Source organism: Gordionus sp. m RMFG-2023, chromosome 1 (genome assembly GCF_954871325.1).
Source record: "Gordionus sp. m RMFG-2023 chromosome 1, tfGorSpeb1-WG-v2, whole genome shotgun sequence".
Classification (NCBI taxonomy): domain Eukaryota; kingdom Metazoa; phylum Nematomorpha; class Gordioida; order Chordodea; family Parachordodidae; genus Gordionus; species Gordionus sp. m RMFG-2023.
Window position 1 is genome coordinate 8,204,890 of NC_088775.1, and position 23,358 is coordinate 8,228,247.

A 23,358-nucleotide genomic window follows, 5' to 3' on the forward strand; every position below is an offset into this window, starting at 1 on the left:
TAAAAATTTGCAATGAAAGTGGAACTTAGAAAATATTATTATCCTAATCATCTTTAATCTAAGCTTAAGAAATCCTAAATATTATACATATTTTATATTTTTATTTATATATACCATGATAGTCATCTTCTTGAGATTTAGATTGTTTAGAGGTTAAAGCAGTTTCCAATACTGATGTTGTTTTTTGGACAATAAAATGTTATAATTAAATATATAAAAAGAAAAATTATTTTCAATATAAATTACTTATATACTATTATATTTTAAAAAATATATTATTAATATTAGAAGTAATATTTTTAAAAATTAGCAATGAAAGTGGAACTTAGAAAATATTATTATCCTAATCATCTTTAATCTAAGCTTAAGAAATCCTAAATATTATACATATTTTATATTTTTATTTATATATACCATGATAGTCATCTTCTTGAGATTTAGATTGCTTTGAGGTTAAAGCACTAGTTTCCAATACTGATGTTGTTTTTTGGACAATAAAATGTTATAATTAAATATATAAAAAGAAAAATTATTTTCAATATAAACTGTTTATGTACTATTATATATTTATAATTATACATACTATATACATTAATTATACATACCACGAACACGATCACAAAGATGCTTAAGTTCCACCACCTCAGGAATCACTGGCACTGATTTCTTGAAGAAATTCTTAATTGATTTTTGTTTCATACCAGTTGAGGTTGTTGAGGTGCCAATACCAAATATGATGTTGCTTTTTGGACAATAAAACATATATATTTTAATTAAATATATAAAAATAAAAATTATTTTCAAAAAAAACTGCTTTTGTACTATTATTTATACACAGCTTATCGTCGATCTAGAATTGGAGTGATCCACTTGTGCCAACTGCCAATGTTTAAAATGAGAAAATCAACATTAAAGTTTAAAATCAAATACGCAAAGGATGGTGCAACCTTCTTTTTTTTCTTGCCAAAAAAATGTCCTATTTTTGTTGTCCATTCCATAAGCATAACTATTTTGGTCTCCTTATTAAACCTCAAGATTATAAATTAAACTGAATCAGGTATATAATATTTAAAAACACAAATTTTACATAACTATTTTGGTCTCCTCTCCTTATTAAACTTAAAGATTATAAATTAAACTGATTGAGGTTAATATGCTATGTTTATTAATTGAGAGAAAAATTAAAAGTGAGAAATATAGGTTTAGCATAAATCTTGATTTAAAAAAATGATTTTTTTGATTTATATCAAAATGATAATAATTATTTAAATAAATGTAAAAATCATATTAAAAAATTTGCCTAGGACTGGGGCATATTATAGAGAAAAAGTAATTTTTTAACATACATTCATTTAATTATATTACTATACATTAATATCCAGTTTATTGATTAACAAAACAAGTACTTTCTAAGCTTATGCTTGTTATATTTTCAATATTATATATATTTGCCTATTTATAATAAATATTAATTATTTATATATAAAAATATTTATATCTTACATTGATTTTAATAAATTTAAACAATGAATATTATAGTTATAAGAAAAAGTATGTTATTTATTATTTACAAAAAGATTCAATCTAATTTGAAATAGATTTTATAAACTAATGAAGCTAAAAAATATCAATGTACATTTTTATTTGTAAGAGAATAATTCAAATTGTAGCATGTTATAAAAAGTAAGATTTTATTTGGTTTTATTATAAAATGATGAGAAATGTGTGATAAAAAAAGGATGTTTGTATAAAAGATGACATGATAATCATAAAAACCATATGTGTTGTTAACAGCCATTTAAAATCATTTATTATGAAAATTTTATGAATGTTTAGTGCTTAATATAATATTTTAATTTTACAGTAAGATAAAATTATTAGCAAAATAGAACATTTTATTACTTAAATCTGTTTGGTATTATTGTTCACTTCTAAAAGTTCTATTCTTCTATGAAAATGTCGAGTGGAGCACTGCAATTATAGAATCTAGATAACGATATAAAATATATTAAGTAATTTAAAATATATTTATAATAATTATACATACTTTTCTAACTTCAAATTTTGAAAATGTCGAATGGATTGGATTGGTTGGATGGAGATTAGCGGAAAAATAAAATAAAAGAACTAGACATATTTTTCGAATAAATATTTAAAATTTATTTTAAAAATAATCAAATACTGTCTCTCAAAATTATTATTTATATATTAAAAACATTAAAATGCTAAAAAAAAATTGTGGGAGAAATTAAAAAATTGTGGGAGTTTTGTGGGAGTGAGATGTATGTGGGTAAACTAAAAAATTGTGGGAGACTCCCACTGATGGGGGGAGGCATGGCAACCCTGGTTGGAGGTAAGAGGTATATTAATAAATAATGAAACCAAGAAAAAAATATTATTTGCTTATATGGGAATTAGTCATTTGGCGAGATGATGTCTTTTGTATGTCCAAAAATTTTGAAAGAACTTAATTATGAGGAGATAATTGAAGTGGATAAAATTTAAGCCTATTTCAACGTTATTCAGCTCGAGAATTAAGCTTATTCGGATAGAAAGAGGGGATGGTGAAGCAGTTGTGGAGTTTGCAGACCTATTTAAAAAATTGGCAGAAGAGTGTAAATTTGAATCTGACCTGGATGGGAGATTGAGATCAGATGGTGGCTGGAATCAAAATGGGTGCATTTGAGAAAGATATTTGCACCAGATTTTCAGATGGAATATATGACATGGGAGAAAGGGTGAGTTTTCAACAGGTTTTAAATATGGCTTTGGCAATAAAAAGGGCTGAGGATGAAGTAAATATGATGTAAATAAAGTCAATAAACCTAAGGAGCAGTTAGAGAGTAATCAAGGAAAATTTTCTAATCAAAAGTACCCATATAATAATAATAAAGATAAAGGAAATTTTAGTAATTACAATAATAATATTAATAATTTTAAGTTCAGAGATAACAGTAAATTTAACAATAATGATATGTGTAAGTACAATGAATGCTCAAAATGTGGAAGCTATGCATCAAGATGACAATGACTCATCGGATTCAATTAATAATATTTCTCAAATTGGTAGAAATAGAGCGAAGATATCTGTTAGGATGAATGGAGTACCTATAGAATTTGACTATGATACGGGGGCACAGGTATCGGTGATTGGGAAACAATATTGGGATGAAATTGGCCGACCCAAACTTGGACCAACCAAACCTTTGTCAGTATATGGTAACCAACCGCTGGATGTACTTGGTGAGACTGTGGTAAGGGTTCGTCTTGAAAAAATAAGCAGATCACTACCGATTGTGGTGACCCGATCAAATGACATACCATTATTTGGACTACCATGGATACTGGCATTTAATATGTTTATCCCACGACAAGTTACTATATGTAGTATAACAAGTAAAGAGGTTATGACAACCGACAAACAAATTGCTGGCATGACGAAAGAATTTTTCAGTGTTTTTGATGACAAGCCAGGACGGGTGAAAGATATGGAAGTTAGCATACATCTGAGTAAGGCCAAAATCATGGCCAGCTCGTAGAGTAACTTTTCCATTACGAAAACCAATTGAAATGGAACTCGATAGAGTGGTTAAATCGGGAATATTGAAGAGATTGACCCAACAAAAAAACGTTTGTCATGGGCTACTCCAACAGTAAACGTATGCAAAACAAATGGAGAAATCAGGAATTGTGCGGATTTCAAGGTGACATTAAACCCATATATTTTATACGATTATCATATTATACCAACGGTAGATGATCTTTTAACCAAATTAAAAGATGGGTTGAAATTTACGGTAATAGATTTGAAAAATGCATATTTACAATTACCAATAAAAGAGAGTTCAAATACTTAACCATATCAACCCATATTGGATATTTCCAATATCATTGTATGCCTTTCGGTCTTTCTAGTGCGCCGACCATATTATCATAACGGGGAAAAATGATGTAGAACATTTGAATAACGTAAAAAAAGTATTAATGAAATTAAAACAGGTGGGTATGAAAGCAAAATGGGCCAAAATACGCTTTTTAAATGAATCAGTTTCTTTTCTAGGTTTTGTAATAAACAAAAATGGAATACACCCAGCGAAAGAAAAAATAGATGCTATTCGAAGGATACCAACTTTCATGCTCGTTGAGTGGGAAAGAAATGTTTTGAAATTCTGCCTTCATTTTTAATGTTAACATATGATATTTCACCCTTAGGGTATTTTTCTCTTGATAAATTGTTAACCTTATAAAATTATATATTTTTTATAATTCTTTCATAAAGATTAGACATTAAAATTACAAGGTAAAAATCTATATTAAAAGAAATCTAAAATGTTAAAAACGATTTAAATGCAAAAATTTTACATTAAAATAATTAACTAATAAGGGCAATAAAGAACCTAAAGTTATTTAGGAAAAAGGATGCTTCATTGACAAAGTTACCCTTAGTGGTGACGTAAGGTTGTATTAGAACTTTGTGACCGCTTAGATAAATTTCAAAATTTTATTCAAATCTTCCAAAATAAAATAAATAACTCTAATAAACTTGAAAATTATGAATGAATATAATGATATTTAACTCCACTTTTATAGGAAACTCTTAAATTTTAAAAATAACAATTTATAAATACATTTTTTAAAAATTAAAAAATCAAATTTATCAAAATACATGATGAACGTGTGAAAAAATTAATTTATAATTTACAAATATATACATTTTTTGAAGGGTGGTAGGCTAAATATATAAGGGGTTATCAATTAATATTTTAGATGAAATAGGGCAAAATATATTACTGTAAAAACTTATTTAATACTTTTATTATATAGTGCGTACAAATTGAACGTTTCCACGCAACTCTACAAAACGCAAATAATACATTTTAAATGCATTCATTTAAATTGAACAAAATTTTTTTTGGTTTTAAATTTAAACGTTTCAACATTAAAAAAAAATAAAAATTAACGCTTCAATTTAGTTGCGTTTACGTTTTTTTATTTACGTTTTGAAACGCTACGTTGAAACGTTCAATTCATGCGCACTATAAACCTATCTATTTATTTCATACAATCAATAGTCATTAGTTTTTATGTAAAACTATCTGGATAATTTTTTGCTATATTTTTAATTATAATTTAAAAGAGTTAGACATTCTATCAGTAAACTAATAATCAGATAAAACAATGTACTATAATAATGCATTCATTGTAAATGAGGGGAAGGTTTTTGATTCACATTCATAAAAATAACTCTTTTACATTACCAATATTTTGGTAGTTTGTAATAGAGCATAAGCTAAAATATATGAAGGGATTACAATTATAATTAAGCCCTTATAATTAATAACATGGGAATAGAGCTGTCGAAAGTGGCGAAAATTTAGTTTAGGGATGGAGGTGGACATAGGATTTTGAGGTGGATTTGCTTTCAATGAACATTCTATCATTTATCCCGAATATTATAAATAATTTATTATGAAGTTTAAAATAAAGATTCAAATAAACAAAATATCACAGTTGTATATTGGCAGTGATAGAATTGTCTTTGTATTTTGCTTGTATGTCGGTAGCTAATTATCGTACTAGTCATGCTAATCTAAACTATTGCTTCTGTTCCCCTGCTAAAAATCCTATACCACCAGGAATAGGCGGAAACAAGATGTGCTCTTTCGTTTTTTCCAATAAATGCTTCATATTTGGCATCAAAGGTATCATGATATCCGATACGAGTGGATTGCTGTAGTAGATGAAATTTTTATAATTGAGTATATATGCATCTTGCTCTCTCTTCTGGTTTAGTGGATAACAATGTGTTGGCAAGCTGAAAGCCATGGAAGTAAATCTGATGTCCCCTACTTTGTGTTCGCACAATGAAATTGTTTGTAAGTCTTCGTACCATAGTTTTAAAGTCTCAAACTTACCAGATTTTCTGGATGACCAAACTGTTGGGCAATATGAAAAGATGTCTGGCGTAGAAGGTGCGCAACACCTCTGTAATGGGGATAGGCTTGACATTTGGATTGCTCCCTCGTTTGTAGATGCACATTTATATGGCAGATTACATGGGTAAATAGTTAACCTATCTGGCCATATCACATTCCCCAGTTTCCTCCACCACTGTGCCAGATATGGGAAAGGTATTGGCAAGCAAGTTTCAAAGTCGTCATCATCGTATGATACCCCATAGTAATCGATTATGGCTGACCAATCCCAGTGAGCTTCTGTATTCACCATGTGTTTTAATTGATTTAAGTTGCTGTAATATAGTGTGGCCTGTTCTTTAAGGTTTTTCATTTCTTCAATTTGATTAAAATTTAGGTGGGTTTCAACCCCTGTATAGCTATTTAATGGTATATTTCCACTTAATATAGTATGACATGATGATAACATTAAAGCATTTGAAACTGCGTTGATGTAGTTTTGTAATCTGTTTGATCCTCGAGATTCTTGATTTCCATGAGTGGTGTCAATTAAATTTAATGCTATACCCATCCTGTATATTGATGTACAAGTACGCACACTGTATTGGGTATTGTGAACCTCGGGAAAAATAGAAGTCCATGCAACATCAATGGCATCTACGTAACTGTAATCATTGACGGTAATGTTCTTTGGTGTCGACTGTATTCTGGCGCTACTATTGGCGTAGTTGAGCAAGGGTGATCGGTTAGAAAAATTGAATCCGATTAATCGTTTCCTGGCTGGGGCATTAGAAGGGCCCGCACATCCTTTAAATATGTCTGATGAACCTAAACCCTTAGCAGTGAGTCCACCCCCTCCTATGGTCCACGAACCACCGGGATTTATATCATTTGGTCCCGATGCTAATATGCCTGGAGTGTTAGCAGCGAATAATTCGCTTGCCATCGATAATGCTTTTGTGCAGGAGTCGGATGTAGACAGGTACTCGCATATATATTCGTAGCAATATTCCATGTGGAGGGATATTTCTGAGAAACGTTCTGTCTTAAAGTACGATTTCCAAATGTCGATGAAATCGTATATAATGGGATCACGCTTAATGTCTACCCATACGTCCAGTATCCGGTCACCAAAGTTTATTGAAAAAATTTCATCAGTTGAGTTAAGGGCTAACATAAAGTTGGTTGGACCAGGTATAATGACATTATTAGACATGGGCATCCCTGCAATAATGATTTTATTCATTGTACCTTTTTCATCTGTTGATACATCATATTTGCCATTCCAATAAATTTTCCCATGCCAAAGGGATGAATCTAAAAATGCAGCGCAGTAAGCAGGGAAGAAAATTCCTTACATGCTTTCAGACATTATTGGTATCACTGTCCAGGTCAAGTCAAGCTCTGATGGTTTAAATATTTCTTGCAAAACATATGGGAACATTTTGTGCCTTAGGCAAGACCCAGCCATATCTATAGTTGTTACGATGAATTTAGAATTGTTTGGAAATTTTGCGTAAGATGATAGAGTAGGGTGTATCTCATCATGAACACCAGTGTTTTTTACACGCCGAACAAATTTGTAACTAACTGGGTCAATTTGATAAGCGTCACTGGAGTTCGAATTAATCATACAAATGAGCCTAACTAAAGCGGCCTCTTCGTGAAAGCTATCTGTTTTGATCAAAGATATCATTGAGGCTATGTTTCCAAAGTACCATCTATTGATAAAGTCCCAATTTAAATTGATCTCTGAGGGGTCCTTCAAACGTTTTTCAATTGACTTATAATATGGCGTGAAGGAAGGCTGGCTGGAGTATTCATAATTTACCACCTTGACACTAACTGATCTTACTGGTATTAAGTCAGAATAGATTGGATATTCTAATTTGCCAATGGTGAACTCCTGTTTTTCGATTTTCCCAGCTATTGTGGCTTTTTTTTATTTACAGATAGTGATAGTAATTCGAAACTGTCATAAAATCTGTCGAAATCTGTGTTTTTATCATGTTGCTTACTTGTGTCAGAAGAATTTTCATCTGTAGTATTTTTGTTATCTAATGCTGTTTTAATCTTGATTGATTCACTTATTAATTTCTTCATCTGGTAAGTTGATATTATTTTAATGTTTGGACATTTGCTGGGTATTTGATTCTTAGATATAATTTTTCCTTTGGTCGTCAGTACTGTGTTAGATGATGATAAGTATGCGTATACATCTGAGTCAGGTATTCCTAATTCTGTAGGTACAGATTCTATGCCAGTTACCAATGATGGTATCATTTCCTCATTCAACATGGAAGTGAACCGTAAATCATTGTCCTTTAGTGATATTCCTGTATCATATTTTAGGTTATTACTGGGTTCATGTATGCACATCGCTCCTATATATGATCTGTTTATAAGATTGTGTCCTAGAAATTTTATTGGTGCAGTATAAGGACATGCTTGTGTTGCGAAAGTGCTTAGATACGCGTTGTCGATAGGTATTGAATTCCCCCTACCTGCCCCTAGAAGTAATGTGTAGGACATCCAAGCTTGACCCACCTTGACAATATCATTATCCAATTCCATGTGTGCACTAAAAGCAGTTAAAGTAATATAGTATGTAGTGGTAGTAAAATAATTTTAAAACAATGTTAAATGCAGTTAGTTAATTTATATCAGAGACCTGCAGAAGTTCCAATTGCAAGGCCCGGGTTTGTTAAAAAAACGGCTAGGTCCCGGCTTCGTCTGGGTTTTATATTTTCAGGTCTGGCTCGTATTTTCTTTAAAAACAAACTATTTACGCCAATATATAATTACCTAAGCCTTGAAATTTGGCCAATAGAAGTCCAAACCTTTCTGCCACCTGTGGGTAAAATCAATAATGAGTATTTGCCAAAAATTTGAGCCAAACGTTTTTAAAAACGGACTAAATTGAGCCGCTTAATAACACTAGCTCAATGTGACTCGTTAGATATTTTAAAATCCTTTTATTATTGCAGATACTTTAAAAAAATAGTATAAATTCTTAATATTCTTTTAAACATTACGACAAATTTTAATATTATGAAATTATTTATATGATTATGTATACAATCATAAAATAACTAATTTAGAAATATCGGCCCGAACATATATTTTTTGAAAACGCTAAATATCAATGCCGATCCGATATTTAATATCGGCACAGACCATATTTAATACAAATGAAAAAAAGAGCATGTATTTATTTTTGGCAAAATGTATTTTATATTTTAATATATGTTCAATTGACTAAAAATTATAATAGGGTAATTCCATACCAAATCGATAACTTTTCAGCGACCATTATAATTTTGATAAAATTGTGTTCACTGAGTGAGCATTATTAAAAGGCATAGAATCCTAAATTCTTAGAACTAATAGTTCTTGAGATATCAATGGTGGAATAGGCCAAAAATAGGCTTTTTTGAAAAAATAATGTTTCAAAATTAAAATAATTAAAAAATAATAATGATAAAAATTAAAATAATATGTCATTTTGTAACTCTATTAAAGGCGTTTTGTTAATATATATTTTTTTAAATAACATTACGGTTTTTATTTATATTAAAATTTTGAACCTGAGAGCTCCAGGTATTTCGCTTTCCAAATTTCTTTGTATTTATATTTTATTATTCTCTTATATTATATTTACTTGTAAAATGTCGAGACATCCATAGTTATTGCGATTCAAAAAAATATAAATGAATATTTTTTTCAAAATGGCACTCCTGTATAAATAGTTACAATTATTCTTTAATTTTTCCATTTAAGAACAAGATTTCCCACCATAATATTATGAAGAGTCGCCGTTGATAGGCTGATTAATTGTTTTTACTATTGATGACTTGTAAAAATAAAGAGTTTTTATAACAAATGATTAAATTTCTCACGATTCGATATTTAAATTTAAAAGGCGAAAATCTAATATAATCTCCATAATCATAACACGATCGTTTTCGTATCTCCCTAATGTATTTTAAATTTAAGGAGACTATATAGTGTAATGTTAATTTAATCTCCATAATCAAAACACGATCATTTTCGTATCTCCCTAATGTATTTTAAATTTAAGGAGACTATAGTGTAATGTTAATTTTTTGCTCTCTACGAGAATCGAACACAAGCCTCCCATTTCAAAGGCATATGCTTTACCGCTGCACCAACTTGAATATAAATAAATTTAAAATATTAATTATATTTATATATTAAAGTTTCAAAGGCGTATGCTTTACGCATGCACCAACCTGAATATAATTAAATTTAAAATATTAATTAATATCTGTTATTTTTTAAATTTTACCGTTTATTATTATTACCCTACTAGCTGATGGGGTTGAAGGGTAATTATTTAATTTGTGTGTATGGTATTAAATATACTTTATTAATAAATTTTATATAAATATTAAAATTTAAGAGAAAAAGAGGTAAAATTGTTGCAAAGTATACCGTGAGCATGTATTAGAAATATATAAATTTAAAAATGTGATGGAAATCATATTGGATAAAATTTAAAATAGAGGTGCTTTAAGATTTTTGAATTTTAAATATAAGTTATAGATTTGTGTGAAATTTTTTTTGCAGATATAGCCAGGCCTAATCAAAAAACCATTTCCTATGCAACTTTCATAAATTAATTAATAGTTGACATTTTTAAAATTTTGCCTGTGCATTGAATGCACTGAATACACACCTAATATTATACATATTCCTGAATATTTAGGGATAAATAGAACTTTAAATGTATCAAGTACCAATTCAATAGGAATAAGGTAGAACTTTAAATGAAGTACTTATTCAATCTTAAATTTATGTATAATTTAGAATTTTATACCATTATATTGGGGTTTCAGAAAAGATAAGAGATATGGAAGGGACAAAGCACATTTTGATAACACAAAACTCTTATATAGTAAGAATAAATTTTTAGATTATAAATTACAAATACAAATAAAATTAATATTATATATCATTAATATATTTTATAAAAATAATGGAAAATTTTAGAATAACCCCAAAATAAATATAAAATTTTAAATAAAACCTCATAAGATAGAAAAATTTTGTATATTTACTCATCTCACCAGTAGAATCATAGGTAAATCAGATATTTACCCTTCATTTGATGATAATTTTGAAATTAGACAAATTTAATTCTTATAAACCTCATACATCAGACCTATTTTTCTGGATCAAAATAAATTATTTGGGTTTTCCTGGGCTTGGGAAATATTTTTCACCATTAATATGGACTTGGACATAGCTTGAGAAACATTTTGCATAATTATTATAGTCTAAGATTCCTGTAAATTTTTTAATTTTAATTATGGGCTAGAAATTGGTCTGAAAATTTCTTTTGTATACATGGCAAGGCCTGATCAAAAACCAAGGCTAATGCAACTTTCATATTATGATTGTATTTTTAAATGCATAGTGACTTTTTATATGTTTTATTTCAGTCCTCAACTATCAAAATTATTATGGTCTTTTGCGGGTTTGAGAAAACTAATTGAGAGAACCCAGCTTGGGAATTTTTTTAATATTAGGCATAGGGGTAATATTTAACCCAGAATATTTATATGGCCCTCAAATAAAATCTAATTTAAATATATTTTTATTCAAAAAAATAGTATTCACTCTTAGTCTTAATGGGTTGGCCTTGATTAGGGTGAGCTGGGTTAAAATAGACTAAAAAATAGATATGGTTTTTAGAAATTTACCAATCTCCAGGCTTGGAAAAAAATTTTGAAAATTACTATCGGTTGGCCAGGTTTGATAAAATTTTTTTATAAAATTATTATGGGTTGAGCTGGGTTTGGAAATTTTTTTTATACGTTATATTGGGCAGGGCTTAGGGAAAATTTTTCAAAATTATTATGAGCCTGGACACTAAGTCAAACATTGGTCCAAAACAAATTTTTTTGCAGGCCTGGGCTTGACCTGATCAAAAAACCAAGGCCCATGAAAATCTTAATTTTGATTGTATTTTTAAATTCATTATGATTATTTAAATATTTTATTTCAGTTCTCAATTACCAAAATTATTAGGATCTTTCATTGGACTTGGAAGAATTTTTCATAATTAATATGGCTTTGGACTTTGCCTGGGAATTTTTTTTAATATTAAATATTAGGTATAAGTAATCAGTAATATTTAACAAATAATATTGGTATTATCAAGTAAATGCTTTAAATTTATTTTTACTCAAACCATAGCACTTAGTTTTAATGGATTGAACCTGGCCTGAAGGGGGGATGGGCAGTATTTTCCCCTTTATTTTTTTTGGAGTGGATTAAACTTGAACTTATTTATGTAATAATAATTTGGTTCACTGAAATTTATGAAAAAAATTCTTGGATTAAGCAAGACCTGAAAAAAGAGATCCGCTGCAGATGCTCTTATAGTTTTTGCGATCTTATAAATCAAATATATATGCTTAGTAAAAATGTTTGGATATTTTTTAAAAAATTTCCAACCAATTCTATTTCTTGAAAATAGTGCTTTGGTCCTGGAATGTTTTAGATTCCTGTTTTATAAATTTAGCCCTTCAATTCTGGAGTGGGGGGAGGTAAATAACAAGTTGAAGTGTGACAAACCCATATTTCAAACTGATATCATTTCTATTCATCATTATGTCTTTAAATTATTTTAAAATAAGATTGAACAAACTTTTTATGGTATTTTGTTTATTTAATTAATTATTTAATGAAAGAAAAAAGAGGAGTTTTTTTATGGAATAATTTTATATTGAAAATTGTATTCATTATTATTTATTTGCGACTTGAAATAAAAAAAGAGATCAAAATAATTTAGATTTCAAATTAAGATTAAAACACCTTTATGAAAATGTTACATACAATTTTAAAAAACGGCTGATTAAGATTATACCCAAGATATCATTATGTTGAAATATCCTGATTAATTTTTTTTTAAATATTTCTTTTTCGCTATCTATTAACTCAATGTTAACCTTACGGATTGATTTTTTTTAGTCTTTATATAAATTTAATATTAACCTTACGGTATCGGTCCGATCCGTTTGTCTGTCTTTTGTCATTATACCATTTAGCTTCAAAATTTCGAAATATTTCCTAGAAAAAGTCTTTACTTCAATATTGAATTTGTGTTTATCTCCTTAAAGAAAAAGGTAATGGTTTTATATTAATATTTTAAAGTATTTACTTCAATACTGTAATTTTGGTTATCTCATTAATTTACATCAATATTGTATATTTGTTTATCTCCTTAAAGGAAAAGGTAATTGTTTTAATTAAAATTTTTACATATTAATATTTTAAAGTATTTACTTCAATACTGTAATTTTGGTTATCTCATTAATTTACATCAATATTGTATATTTGTTTATCTCCTTAAAGGAAAAGGTAATTGTTTTAATTTTTACATATTAATATTTTAAAGTATTTACTTCAATACTGTATTTTTGGTTATCTCATTAATTTACATCAATATTGTATATTTGTTTACCTCCTTAAAGGAATTGGTAATTGTTTTAATTAAAATTTTTACATATTAATATTTTAAAGTATTTACTTCAATACTTTAATTTTGGTTATCTCATTAATTTACATCAATATTGTATATTTGTTTATCTCCTTAAAGGAAAAGGTAATTGTTTTAATTAAAATTATTACATATTAATATTTTAAAGTATTTACTTCAATACTGTATTTTTGGTTATCTCATTAATTTACATCAATATTGCATATTTGTTTATCTCCTTAAAGGAAAAGGTAATTGTTTTAATTAAAATTTTTACATATTAATATTTTAAAGTATTTACTTCAATACTGTAATTTTGGTTATCTCATTAATTTACATCAATATTGTATATTTGTTTATCTCCTTAAAGGAAAAGGTAATTGTTTTAATTAAAATTTTTACATATTAATATTTTAAAGTATTTACTTCAATACTGTAATTTTGGTTATCTCATTAATTTACATCAATATTGTATATTTGTTTATCTCCTTAAAGGAAAAGGTAATTGTTTTAATTAAAATTTTTACATATATTTTAAAGTATTTACTTCAATACTGTAATTTTGGTTATCTCATTCATTTACATCAATATTGTATATTTGTTTATCTCCTTAAAGGAAAAGGTAATTGTTTTAATTAAAATTTTTACATATTAATATTTTAAAGTATTTACTTCAATACTGTAATTTTGGTTATCTCATTAATTTACATCAATATTGTATATTTGCCTATCTCCTTAAAGGAAAAGGTAATTGTTTTAATTAAAATTTTTACATATTAATATTTTAAAGTATTTACTTCAATACTGTTATTGTGGCAATCTTAAATAATGATAACACATTCATACCGAAAGTCCAAATATTATAAATGTAAAATTTATTATATTTGTACTTCTCCAACCTGCCATGGTAGATTATTTACTTTAAATAATGTATTTACTCTGACAGCATAATGCAATGGTAAATTATTTAATATGCAAGATTTTAATATACAAGATGTAATTTATTATTTTCTAGATATTTGCAAGTACTTGACTGCAAGAAGAGGAAGTATTTTACAATATAATATGAAAATCAAATTAATATATTTTTCCTTAAGTATCATTGGGAAGAAATGAAGATTATGTGACTTCTGTGAATATTCATGAACAAGAAGATGGAAGTGCTGTGGGGATTTCTGGGATCCCTGAAGAAGGTCCGGAGTCGATATCCTCGATGATCAATCCTATTCGAGAAGATGCTGATTTTGGTTAATCAAAATTTTGTTAATATATTTTCTTTTTAATTTTATCATAGTTAATCAAAATTTTGTTAGTATATTTTCTTTTTAATTTTATCATAATTAATCAAAAATATTTTTTTCCTTAAGAATCGATGGGTAGAAATGAAGATATTGTGACTTCTGTGATTAATCATAAACAAGAAGATGGAGAGGATGATCTCCATGTTTTACCATTTTTGGACGAAAGTTTTATAGATGAAGAAGTTGTAATCGATATCTCCATTGCAGCTGATAGCTCTGTAACTTTACCAATATCAGTTAATAACATTCAATTCTCATATTTAAACGTAGAACAGCCATATAATTTTATTCTTTCCCAAAAAAACGTAATTTATTATATTCAAATAAATTTTTATATGTTCATCATAAATTCGGAATTTTATTTAAATGTAGACTAAGTCATTGTACGGCAAGAGGTACATTATTACATTGACACATACAACCATCCTTCTGAATCTGAGGAAGAGCATTATGCAATTTTAGTAACTATGAATAAACTTAAAGAACAAATTCGAGCGTACCCCTATCAAAGCAAACGTAAAACATATAATCAAGTTATGCGTATTAGAAAAATGGATCCTCTCGTTCAACTCTATTCTAATGCTCTACCAACATTTCTATGTCAAAACTATTATGAATCGTGCTATTAAATCATTGAGACCACCTTTGCCTCTTATAAATTCTGATATCCGATTATACGGGGATTATAAATTAACACTTGATAATAAGACTTTTTTAATTTGTAATGAAAATAATGAATTATGAATATTTTCTACACATGAACAACTTGAAAGTCTCTGTAATGCCGACCAAATTTTGATGGACGGCACATTTTTTTCGTGTCCTATATTATTTAAGCAATTATAATTCATATAATGATTAATCATACAATAATTCCTGGCATATATATTATTGACAAATAAAAATAAAGAAACGTATCTAAAAATGTTGAATCTTTTAAAAAACTATTGCCGATAATTAGGATGAGAATATGTTATATACTCTTTTAAAGAACGATGAAATCCCTCAACATTGTTATTTGTTTTTACACATTGAACATCATACATGTTCCACATCTTATATTTAAATTTAAATATAATAAATTTTACATTTATAATATTTGGACTTTCGGTATGAAGTTGGTATCATTATTTAAGATTGCCACAATAACAGTATTGAAGTAAATATTTAATAATATTAATATGTAAAAATTTTAATTAAAACAATTACCTTTGCCTTTAAGGAGATAAACAGATATACAATATTGAAGTAAATTAATGAGATAACCAAAAATACAGTATTTAAGTAAATACTTTAAAATATTAATATGTAAAAATTTTAATTAAAACAATTACCTTTTCCTTTAAGGAGATAAACAAATAATACAATATTGATGTAAATTAATGAGATAATCAAAATTACAGTATTGAAGTAAATACTTTAAAATATTAATATGTAAAAATTTTAATTAAAACAATTACCTTTTCCTTTAAGGAGATAAACAAATATACAATATTGATGTAATAATGAGATAACCAAAATTACAGTATTGAAGTAAATACTTTATATTAATATGTAAAAATTTTAATTAAAACAATTACCTTTTCCTTTAAGGAGATAAACACAAATTCAATATTGAAATAAAGACTTTTTCTAGGAAATATTTCGAAATTTTGAAGCGAAATGGTATAATGACAAAAGACAGACAAACGGACAGTGTGGGTTAAAATAGCGCGCTACTTTTTTCAGTAGCGGTAGCTATAGCGATCTACTTTTTTTTAAAAAATAGCGATAGCGGTAGCTCGCTACTTTCAATTTTACATAATAAATACATCTAAAAATTATTAAAATATATTTTTTATAAAATCTAAAATTATAATCCTTTTATTTAATTTAATTTTGAAATTTATATTTAAAAATATACATTATTGTTATATATTAGATATAAACAGTTGTTAAATAGCAATCTGTATTTGATTTATATTTCGCGCATTCATTATATTATATATTTTTGAAATTCCTTTATTGGTATGTCCTTGCTTTTATCTTATTTTATATTTCATTTTACATTTTATATTAAGCTTTATAAATTTTGTTATGTGTGAGATTGTTGAAGATATTGAAATTTCTTTGGAAAATGAGCAAAATATAGATGATCCTTTCCCAAAATTCAAGAAATACTTTAACCTTGAAGAAAAAATTAATACTGGATATCGGTTTCGGTGCAAGATGTGCCGCAAAATTATCTCTTCAAATCATACGAGCAGCTTTAATTTGAAAAAACATTTAAAGGTAATATATTAAACAAATTTAATATCAATGTGTAGGCTAATCTTTAATTTTTAAAATAAATTAAAATCAAAAACCAATTATTTTTTTTATATATTCATAAATTTTATCTAAATTATTTAAAACATTTTAAAATAGTTATTTCAATCATTTTTATGTAGGGGAGAAGTGCCATGAATGGCCATGTTTTTGCTTTTTTGAAAAAAAAAATATTAAGAATAGGGTTTAACCAAACAAATTTGATATCAATGTGTAGCCAAATTATTAATCTTTAAAATAAAATTTGAATTAAAGCTCTATCTATAATTGTTTATGAGCTAGATGAGGTTATGTGAAAGTTATTTTTCTGGCCAGTCAATACATTATGTGTTAACTGGCCATAATATATTAATTAAGAATTTTATTATAAATATGAAATATTACAATATGAAATACTTGCAAAAGACCTATCTTAAATATTTTTTCATTTTAGGTATATAAAAATTTAATTATACACTATTTTAATAAGTATAAGAATCTAAATTTTTCATCATCCATTTAATGATACTTTATAAATTAATAACTTAATTATCTTTTTGTTAAACAGTTTAATTTCAATATAAAATTAACCACTCTCTATTTAATGACTTTATAAATTATTATATTAATTATCTACATGTAATAGACTATTTTAATAATTTAATCATTCATCAATTTATAAATTTATGTTTAATAAACTTAGTTAGACAATATTTTATTTAGAATTTTATTATAAATATGAAATATTACAATTAGAAATACTACATGTTAATATTTCTTAATTTTTAGGCAATAAAAATTTAATTATAAGTATTAACATCTAAATTTATCATCATCTATTTAATGATAATATTTTATAAATTAATATCTTAATTATCTTTTTGTTAAACATTCTTATTTCAATATAAAATTAATCACTATCTATTTAATAATTATATAAATTATTATCTTAACTATTTACATGTTATAGTGATTTTTAATAATTTAATCATTCATGATGTTTAATAAACTTAATTAGGCAATTATTAATACACAACAATAATGAAAGCCATTTTATTAATTTATAAATGAAACAATTATAGTATCTTTATTTACATACATAATAAACAAATAAATCATTGTTATTAGTACATTGAGTATGGGCCCATTCTTCACATTGCAGGCATTTAATCCACTCTTCACCTTTCTTGCTCTTTGAATATGCCTTCTTGCATATTATGCAAAGCCACTCATCATTAGTTTTCTTTAGATTTTTTTTTATTGTTTTTTTTAATATTTGTTAATTTATGTTTTTAATAAGGTGATGAGGTTAAAATTTCTGATTTCTTTCTCCTCTTGTCTTTTTTGATATTATTGCTATATAAAATTGGATGAGGTAGAATAGATTGTGAATTCAAATTATTATTGGGCTGATGACATGATGTTAAGCATAACTCATTATCAGAAGTGGTAGGCATAGGGCTAAGAGTGGAATTTATATTGTATCATTTTCAGGATCACAATAAGCTAATTTTCCCACTGCCAGAGGAATATTGGATAATTCTGACATATCATCATCATTAGATATTAAATAACTATCTTCAGAGAATATATCAGGGTTGAAGGGATATATTCCACAGGCTAAAAATCCATTCTGAATATTTTGGGGGGTTGTAGCTTTAAGAAGCTCCATTTTAATAATTGATGGTATTTCATATATGGTAAATGATTTGCCTACATGGTTTCTCATCCAATTGTCAATGCTGTTATTATAAAAATTTTTAAATAGTCCAAAGACTGATTTATCTAGTGGTTGTAACTTGTGGGAGCAGTGTGGTGGTAGGGTGAGTAGGATTATTCCATTGTTTCTGCAAAAATCTATTGATCTTAGTGAGCAATGTGAACAATGATTTTCTAATATTAATAAATTTTTATTTGTTTTGGGTGCTTTTGTTAGTTTGCAAAAATGAGTTAAAAATTTTCAATATGAATGTATGATTTTGGCCAGTCAATGCCTGGCCAGACAATACTCACCTGTCTATTATTAATAAGCGCCTCTATATGTCTATTAAATAAAACTTTTAAAGTCTTATTTTTTGTGTGAATAATGCTAAATGCCTAAGGATAATATTTATATAAAATATTAGTAATCTAAATTAGTAATTTTTTCACCAAACAAAAAAATGTGTAACGTGATTTTTCCAGAAAGAGGTACCAAAAACAGTTTTTATAAAATATTTTTATATTGGATTGCTCTATTCAATAAATGAACTTAGGTAAGGTAAATATCATAAATATAGACATTTTGACTAATTTTGAGAGAAATCGGTCCAATAGAAAAAAAGTTAAAGGGAGGTGGCCAGTCTTCAAACATGGCCATTTATGGCACTTCTCCCCTACTTATCTCCTACATAATTTTTATTCTAAGTATTTTATAATTTTAGACTGTGCACACTTCAAATTATAAAGAGATTGAAAAATATCTCAAAAGTTTTGGGGTAATGGAAGAAGATAAACCCACTTCCAAATCAAATTTAATACAAACAAAATTAACCAATATGGATTCATCAACACCTGGTGTATCCCAAAAATTGGCTGATAAAGTCATTATTAACTTTATAATTGATACAGTTCAACCATTATCCTTGGTGGATAATAATTCTTTTATAAAGATGATAAACACTTTTTCTCCACGGACCAAGATATTTTGTAGGCAGACACTGATGGCAAGAATTTTGGAGAGCTTTAAGGAAATGAAAGAATCTTTGATATTAAATCTATCAGATGTCTCCTACGTCTGTACAACGGCAGATTGCTGGACTCACAATAGAAGGTGAAAATGTTTATTTTCTGATTTAAAATATGTCATATTTTTAGAGCTTATTTAGGAGTAACTGCACATTGGATTGATCCTAAAAATCTTAAACGAAAATCTGTAGCTTTAGTTCTAAAGAGAATAATTGGCTGTCAGACTTATGACATTCTAGCCAATATTATTGCAGAAATCCATAGGTCTTACAAAATTCAAAACAAGGTTTGTAAGATGATTACGGATAATGGGTCTAATTTCCTGAAGGCCTTCAGGTTTTGAATTTATTATAATTTTTTTATAATATGATATAAATAATATAGAATATTTGGGGAAGATAATAATAATAACAATACTAGTAATATTCCTGACAAAAATATTGAAGATGGAGAAGAAGAAGATGATGAAATGGAGTTTGAGATAATTGATGTTCATGACATCCTTGGTTTTAAATTATTTTATATTTAATTTTTCACAAATATAAAATAAAATTTATAATATTAGGATCTTCAATAAGGTCTTCTATGTTACCTAGCCATCATCGTTGTTCCTGCCACAACCTAAATTTAATTGCGACAGTGGATGCTGAAGAAGCATTATTAAATGAGGATTTTAAAAGAGTATCAAGATCTACATTTTCTAAATGCCAAGCTCTTTGGAATAAACAAAATAAGTCATCAAAGACGTCTGATATTTTCAAAAAAAAATTAGGACGTTATTTATTGACACCAAACACTACAAGATGGAATAGTGTTTACAATGCTATGAAACTTTTAGCATTGTTTCTAGATGAGAAAAAAATGAAAATGAATTATATATTGGATCAAATGGGAATACAGTATTTTAATGTGGAGGAGCATACTTTTATTAAAGAATATACTGAAGTATTTTTAATTAATAAATAATATTATATAATATTTAACCATTTAAATTTTTTAAGTTATGCAATATGTTGCTGCCTCACTTAAAATCTTAGAAGGGCAAGATAATATGAGCATGGGATATTATGTGCCCACACTGAGTATATTAATTACCAAGCTCAAAAGAATCAATAATCTAAAATTTTGCCAACCACTGGTAGAGTCTATGCTAAAAGGCATTGAGAAAAGGTCAAAACTTTATTTTTATTTACTATTATACAATTATATAAAATGAATGATTTATTGTTTGATTAGCCATAATTTAAATTGGCTTAATTTACAACACAATCTATAATATTAATATATAGTAATTATTAATTAATATAAAATTCAAAATTAATATATTATTAATTACCTTGTGTATAATAATTATATTTTTAAAATTTTTATTTACCATAATTTATTGCTATTTTAATATTTTTTTTATAAATGAATCTAAATCTCAGATAAATTTAAATTTTAAAAATTAAAATGGTATTCTTCTTTTTTTTATAATAAATACAATCGCTTTATATAAATTAGATTTCCAGATCTGTATGATGATGATAATGTAATAGCTGCTATCGTTCATCCTAGTTTCAAGTTAAATTGGCCATACATTAATTTGACTGAATCTAAAGGGCAACTTGATAGGCTGATGGTAACGTTAAAAAATGGCATGCCTAACCACGATAACGATACTATAGCAAGATCGAAACCGCAGCCTTCCATAGACGATTTTTTTGAAATAAATAATAATAATAATATTGAACCTCTATATGCTTTTTTTAAATCTAAAAATTCTAATTTAAATATTTTTGATGATTTTTTTCATATAAAAAGTTTGTTTATTAAATTTAATACTGCGTTGCCCTCAAGTGCTAGTGCTGAACGATTATTTAGTATGGCAAAGCTTATACTTTCTGATCGTCGCTCTAGACTTGGGGATGACAGTACTGAAATGTTATTATTATTAAAGTGCAATAATAAATAAATTATATATATATGTAACAAATTATAGTCATGTTTTTATATCAATATTTTATTTGTGGAAATAAAGTTACGTAAAAAAAAATATTTTAAAAAAAATCAAAGTAGCGTAAAAAGTAGCTTTAGCTAGTTTTTTTTAAAAGTAGAAAGTAGCTAATAGCGCGCTACACATTTGAAAACGATAGCGGTAGCGATAGCGCGCTACTTTTTTTATAAAATAGCAGTAGCGATAGCGCGCTACTTTTTTTATAAAATAGCGGTAGCGATAGCGTGCTACTTTTAAAAGTAGCGTTTAACAACACTGCAAACGGATCGGGCCGATACACATTTTATAATAGTTTGATTATATAAATTATTAAATTGATTTTTTGTAAACTATATAAGCATGAAAATATATTGCATTTTTAGTAAAATAATTTTTTAAATAAATAAAATAAAAGTATTAAAACACTTTCTTAATATTGTCCTTCTCCCTGCTAACCTTAGCACATTATGCAAGCCTAAAAATTTTGCACATAGCTGGCAGAAATGCTTGGACATCTATTTGCCAAATTTTACATAATATTATTTTAGCTAAAATCTTAATAGGACCCTTTTGAAAAATCAACCCAAATCTGGTTTTTAAACAATACTAGATGCCACATTATTCAAAAATATAATTAGGAATAAATTAAAATCTATAGGGAATTATTTGAGTATATAAATTCCTTCTCTGAAATATGCTAAATTGTGTCCATAACTAATTAATTGTATATGCCATTCTTCATTTGTATTGTTTGTAAGAAAATTACCAATTTAACTAAAGATAATATGGAGAAAAAATTAAATTCCTATCAAAATCATTTTTCAGTAACTACGATATAATATATGTTATGCTTTAGTGGTATTCCCTGGAAAAAATTTAAATCCTAATATAAAATTATTCAAGAATATCTAAGTAGTATTTATTGCTGATATTATTTGGTGCAAATTTTATTAGAGGGAATTATTCCAAGATATTTAAATAATTTATAGGAAATCATATTCAAAATTATGTAATCATTATCTTTATAAATTTTTAGAAGTATATAAATTCTAAGATAAATTTAATGAAGCTATTAAATATTTTGGATCATAATAATTAACCATTTTTATAAAATATGAATTTTAGCATAAATAATTATATGAAATATTATTTTAAAAAATCATACCATTTAAAAAAAAATTAGAAATAAGCATCTTTTATATATGAAACCTGCCTAAATTTTTATCTATTATGTGGAATAAAAATTTATCAACTAGTTTATTAATCATATGGTGATCTATTAAACTCATAGGCAAAAGATGCTAAGAGACAAAGGAGGGGGCTACCAGAAATAAATTTTGGTGTAAACATTCATAGTGGCCATAATTTTTATCTAAGAAATGAGAAAATCAATTATTTCCATTGATTTATTCACTAAAGGTAATATGCTGAAATTAAAATAGAATATTAGTTAAAATATAAATTATTAATAAAACATTCTAAATTATATTCACCATATTTTAATTTATTAAATATTAAAATAACTAAATCCTAAATATGAAGATATGAAATTATATCAATAAATTTTACATGTAGAATATCTTAAATCATGAATAAATGCAATGATGATGTAAAGTAAACCTGAATATTTTCGAAAACTTTAAGTGG

General features: G+C 26.6%; 3 protein-coding genes across 5 annotated transcripts; 2 read left to right on the forward strand and 1 right to left on the reverse strand.

Moving 5' to 3' along the window:
* Window positions 1-114: 114 nt before the first annotated feature.
* On the reverse strand, window positions 115-23,358 carry LOC135931535 (uncharacterized). Of its 3 annotated transcripts, none has more exons than XR_010573075.1 (7): window positions 23,332-23,358; window positions 5,510-8,496; window positions 2,048-2,127; window positions 1,903-1,986; window positions 606-742; window positions 415-474; window positions 115-171 (listed from the first exon to the last, which is right to left on the reverse strand). XR_010573075.1 is itself a non-coding variant. In XM_065468726.1 (2 exons), the coding sequence occupies exon 2, from the start codon at window positions 7,159-7,161 to the stop codon at window positions 5,596-5,598; it is 1,566 nt and encodes a 521-aa protein (XP_065324798.1). In that variant the 5' UTR covers window positions 7,162-8,496; window positions 23,281-23,349; the 3' UTR covers window positions 5,240-5,595. The 3 variants fall into 3 exon arrangements, 1 of the variants encoding a protein (XP_065324798.1); XR_010573074.1 differs by having other exon boundaries at window positions 23,281-23,349; XM_065468726.1 differs by lacking the exons at window positions 115-171; window positions 415-474; window positions 606-742; window positions 1,903-1,986; window positions 2,048-2,127 and having other exon boundaries at window positions 5,240-8,496; window positions 23,281-23,349.
* LOC135931174 (uncharacterized) lies at window positions 2,988-3,539 on the forward strand. Its single transcript, XM_065468093.1, has one exon. The coding sequence runs from the start codon at window positions 2,988-2,990 to the stop codon at window positions 3,537-3,539; it is 552 nt and encodes a 183-aa protein (XP_065324165.1).
* On the forward strand, window positions 15,191-23,045 carry LOC135931181 (uncharacterized). Its single transcript, XM_065468106.1, has 8 exons — window positions 15,191-15,342; window positions 16,784-16,994; window positions 19,433-19,821; window positions 19,866-20,072; window positions 20,121-20,242; window positions 20,302-20,635; window positions 21,240-21,299; window positions 23,003-23,045. The coding sequence occupies exons 1-8, from the start codon at window positions 15,191-15,193 to the stop codon at window positions 23,043-23,045; spliced, it is 1,518 nt and encodes a 505-aa protein (XP_065324178.1).

Excerpts from the sequence above, each read along its gene's own strand:
- LOC135931174 (XM_065468093.1), top strand. The coding sequence starts at position 2,988 with ATGAATGCTCAAAATGTGGAAGCTATGCATCAAGATGACAATGACTCA.
- LOC135931535 (XM_065468726.1), bottom strand. The coding sequence starts at position 7,161 with ATGAATAAAATCATTATTGCAGGGATGCCCATGTCTAATAATGTCATT.
- LOC135931181 (XM_065468106.1), top strand. The coding sequence starts at position 15,191 with ATGAATAAACTTAAAGAACAAATTCGAGCGTACCCCTATCAAAGCAAA. Across the intron at positions 15,343-16,783 it reads TGTCAAAACTATTATGAATC|CTTTATAAATTTTGTTATGT; the intron begins GTGCTATTAAAT and ends TTTTATATTAAG. Across the intron at positions 21,300-23,002 it reads ATCGTTCATCCTAGTTTCAA|GCAAAAGATGCTAAGAGACA; the intron begins GTTAAATTGGCC and ends TTAAACTCATAG.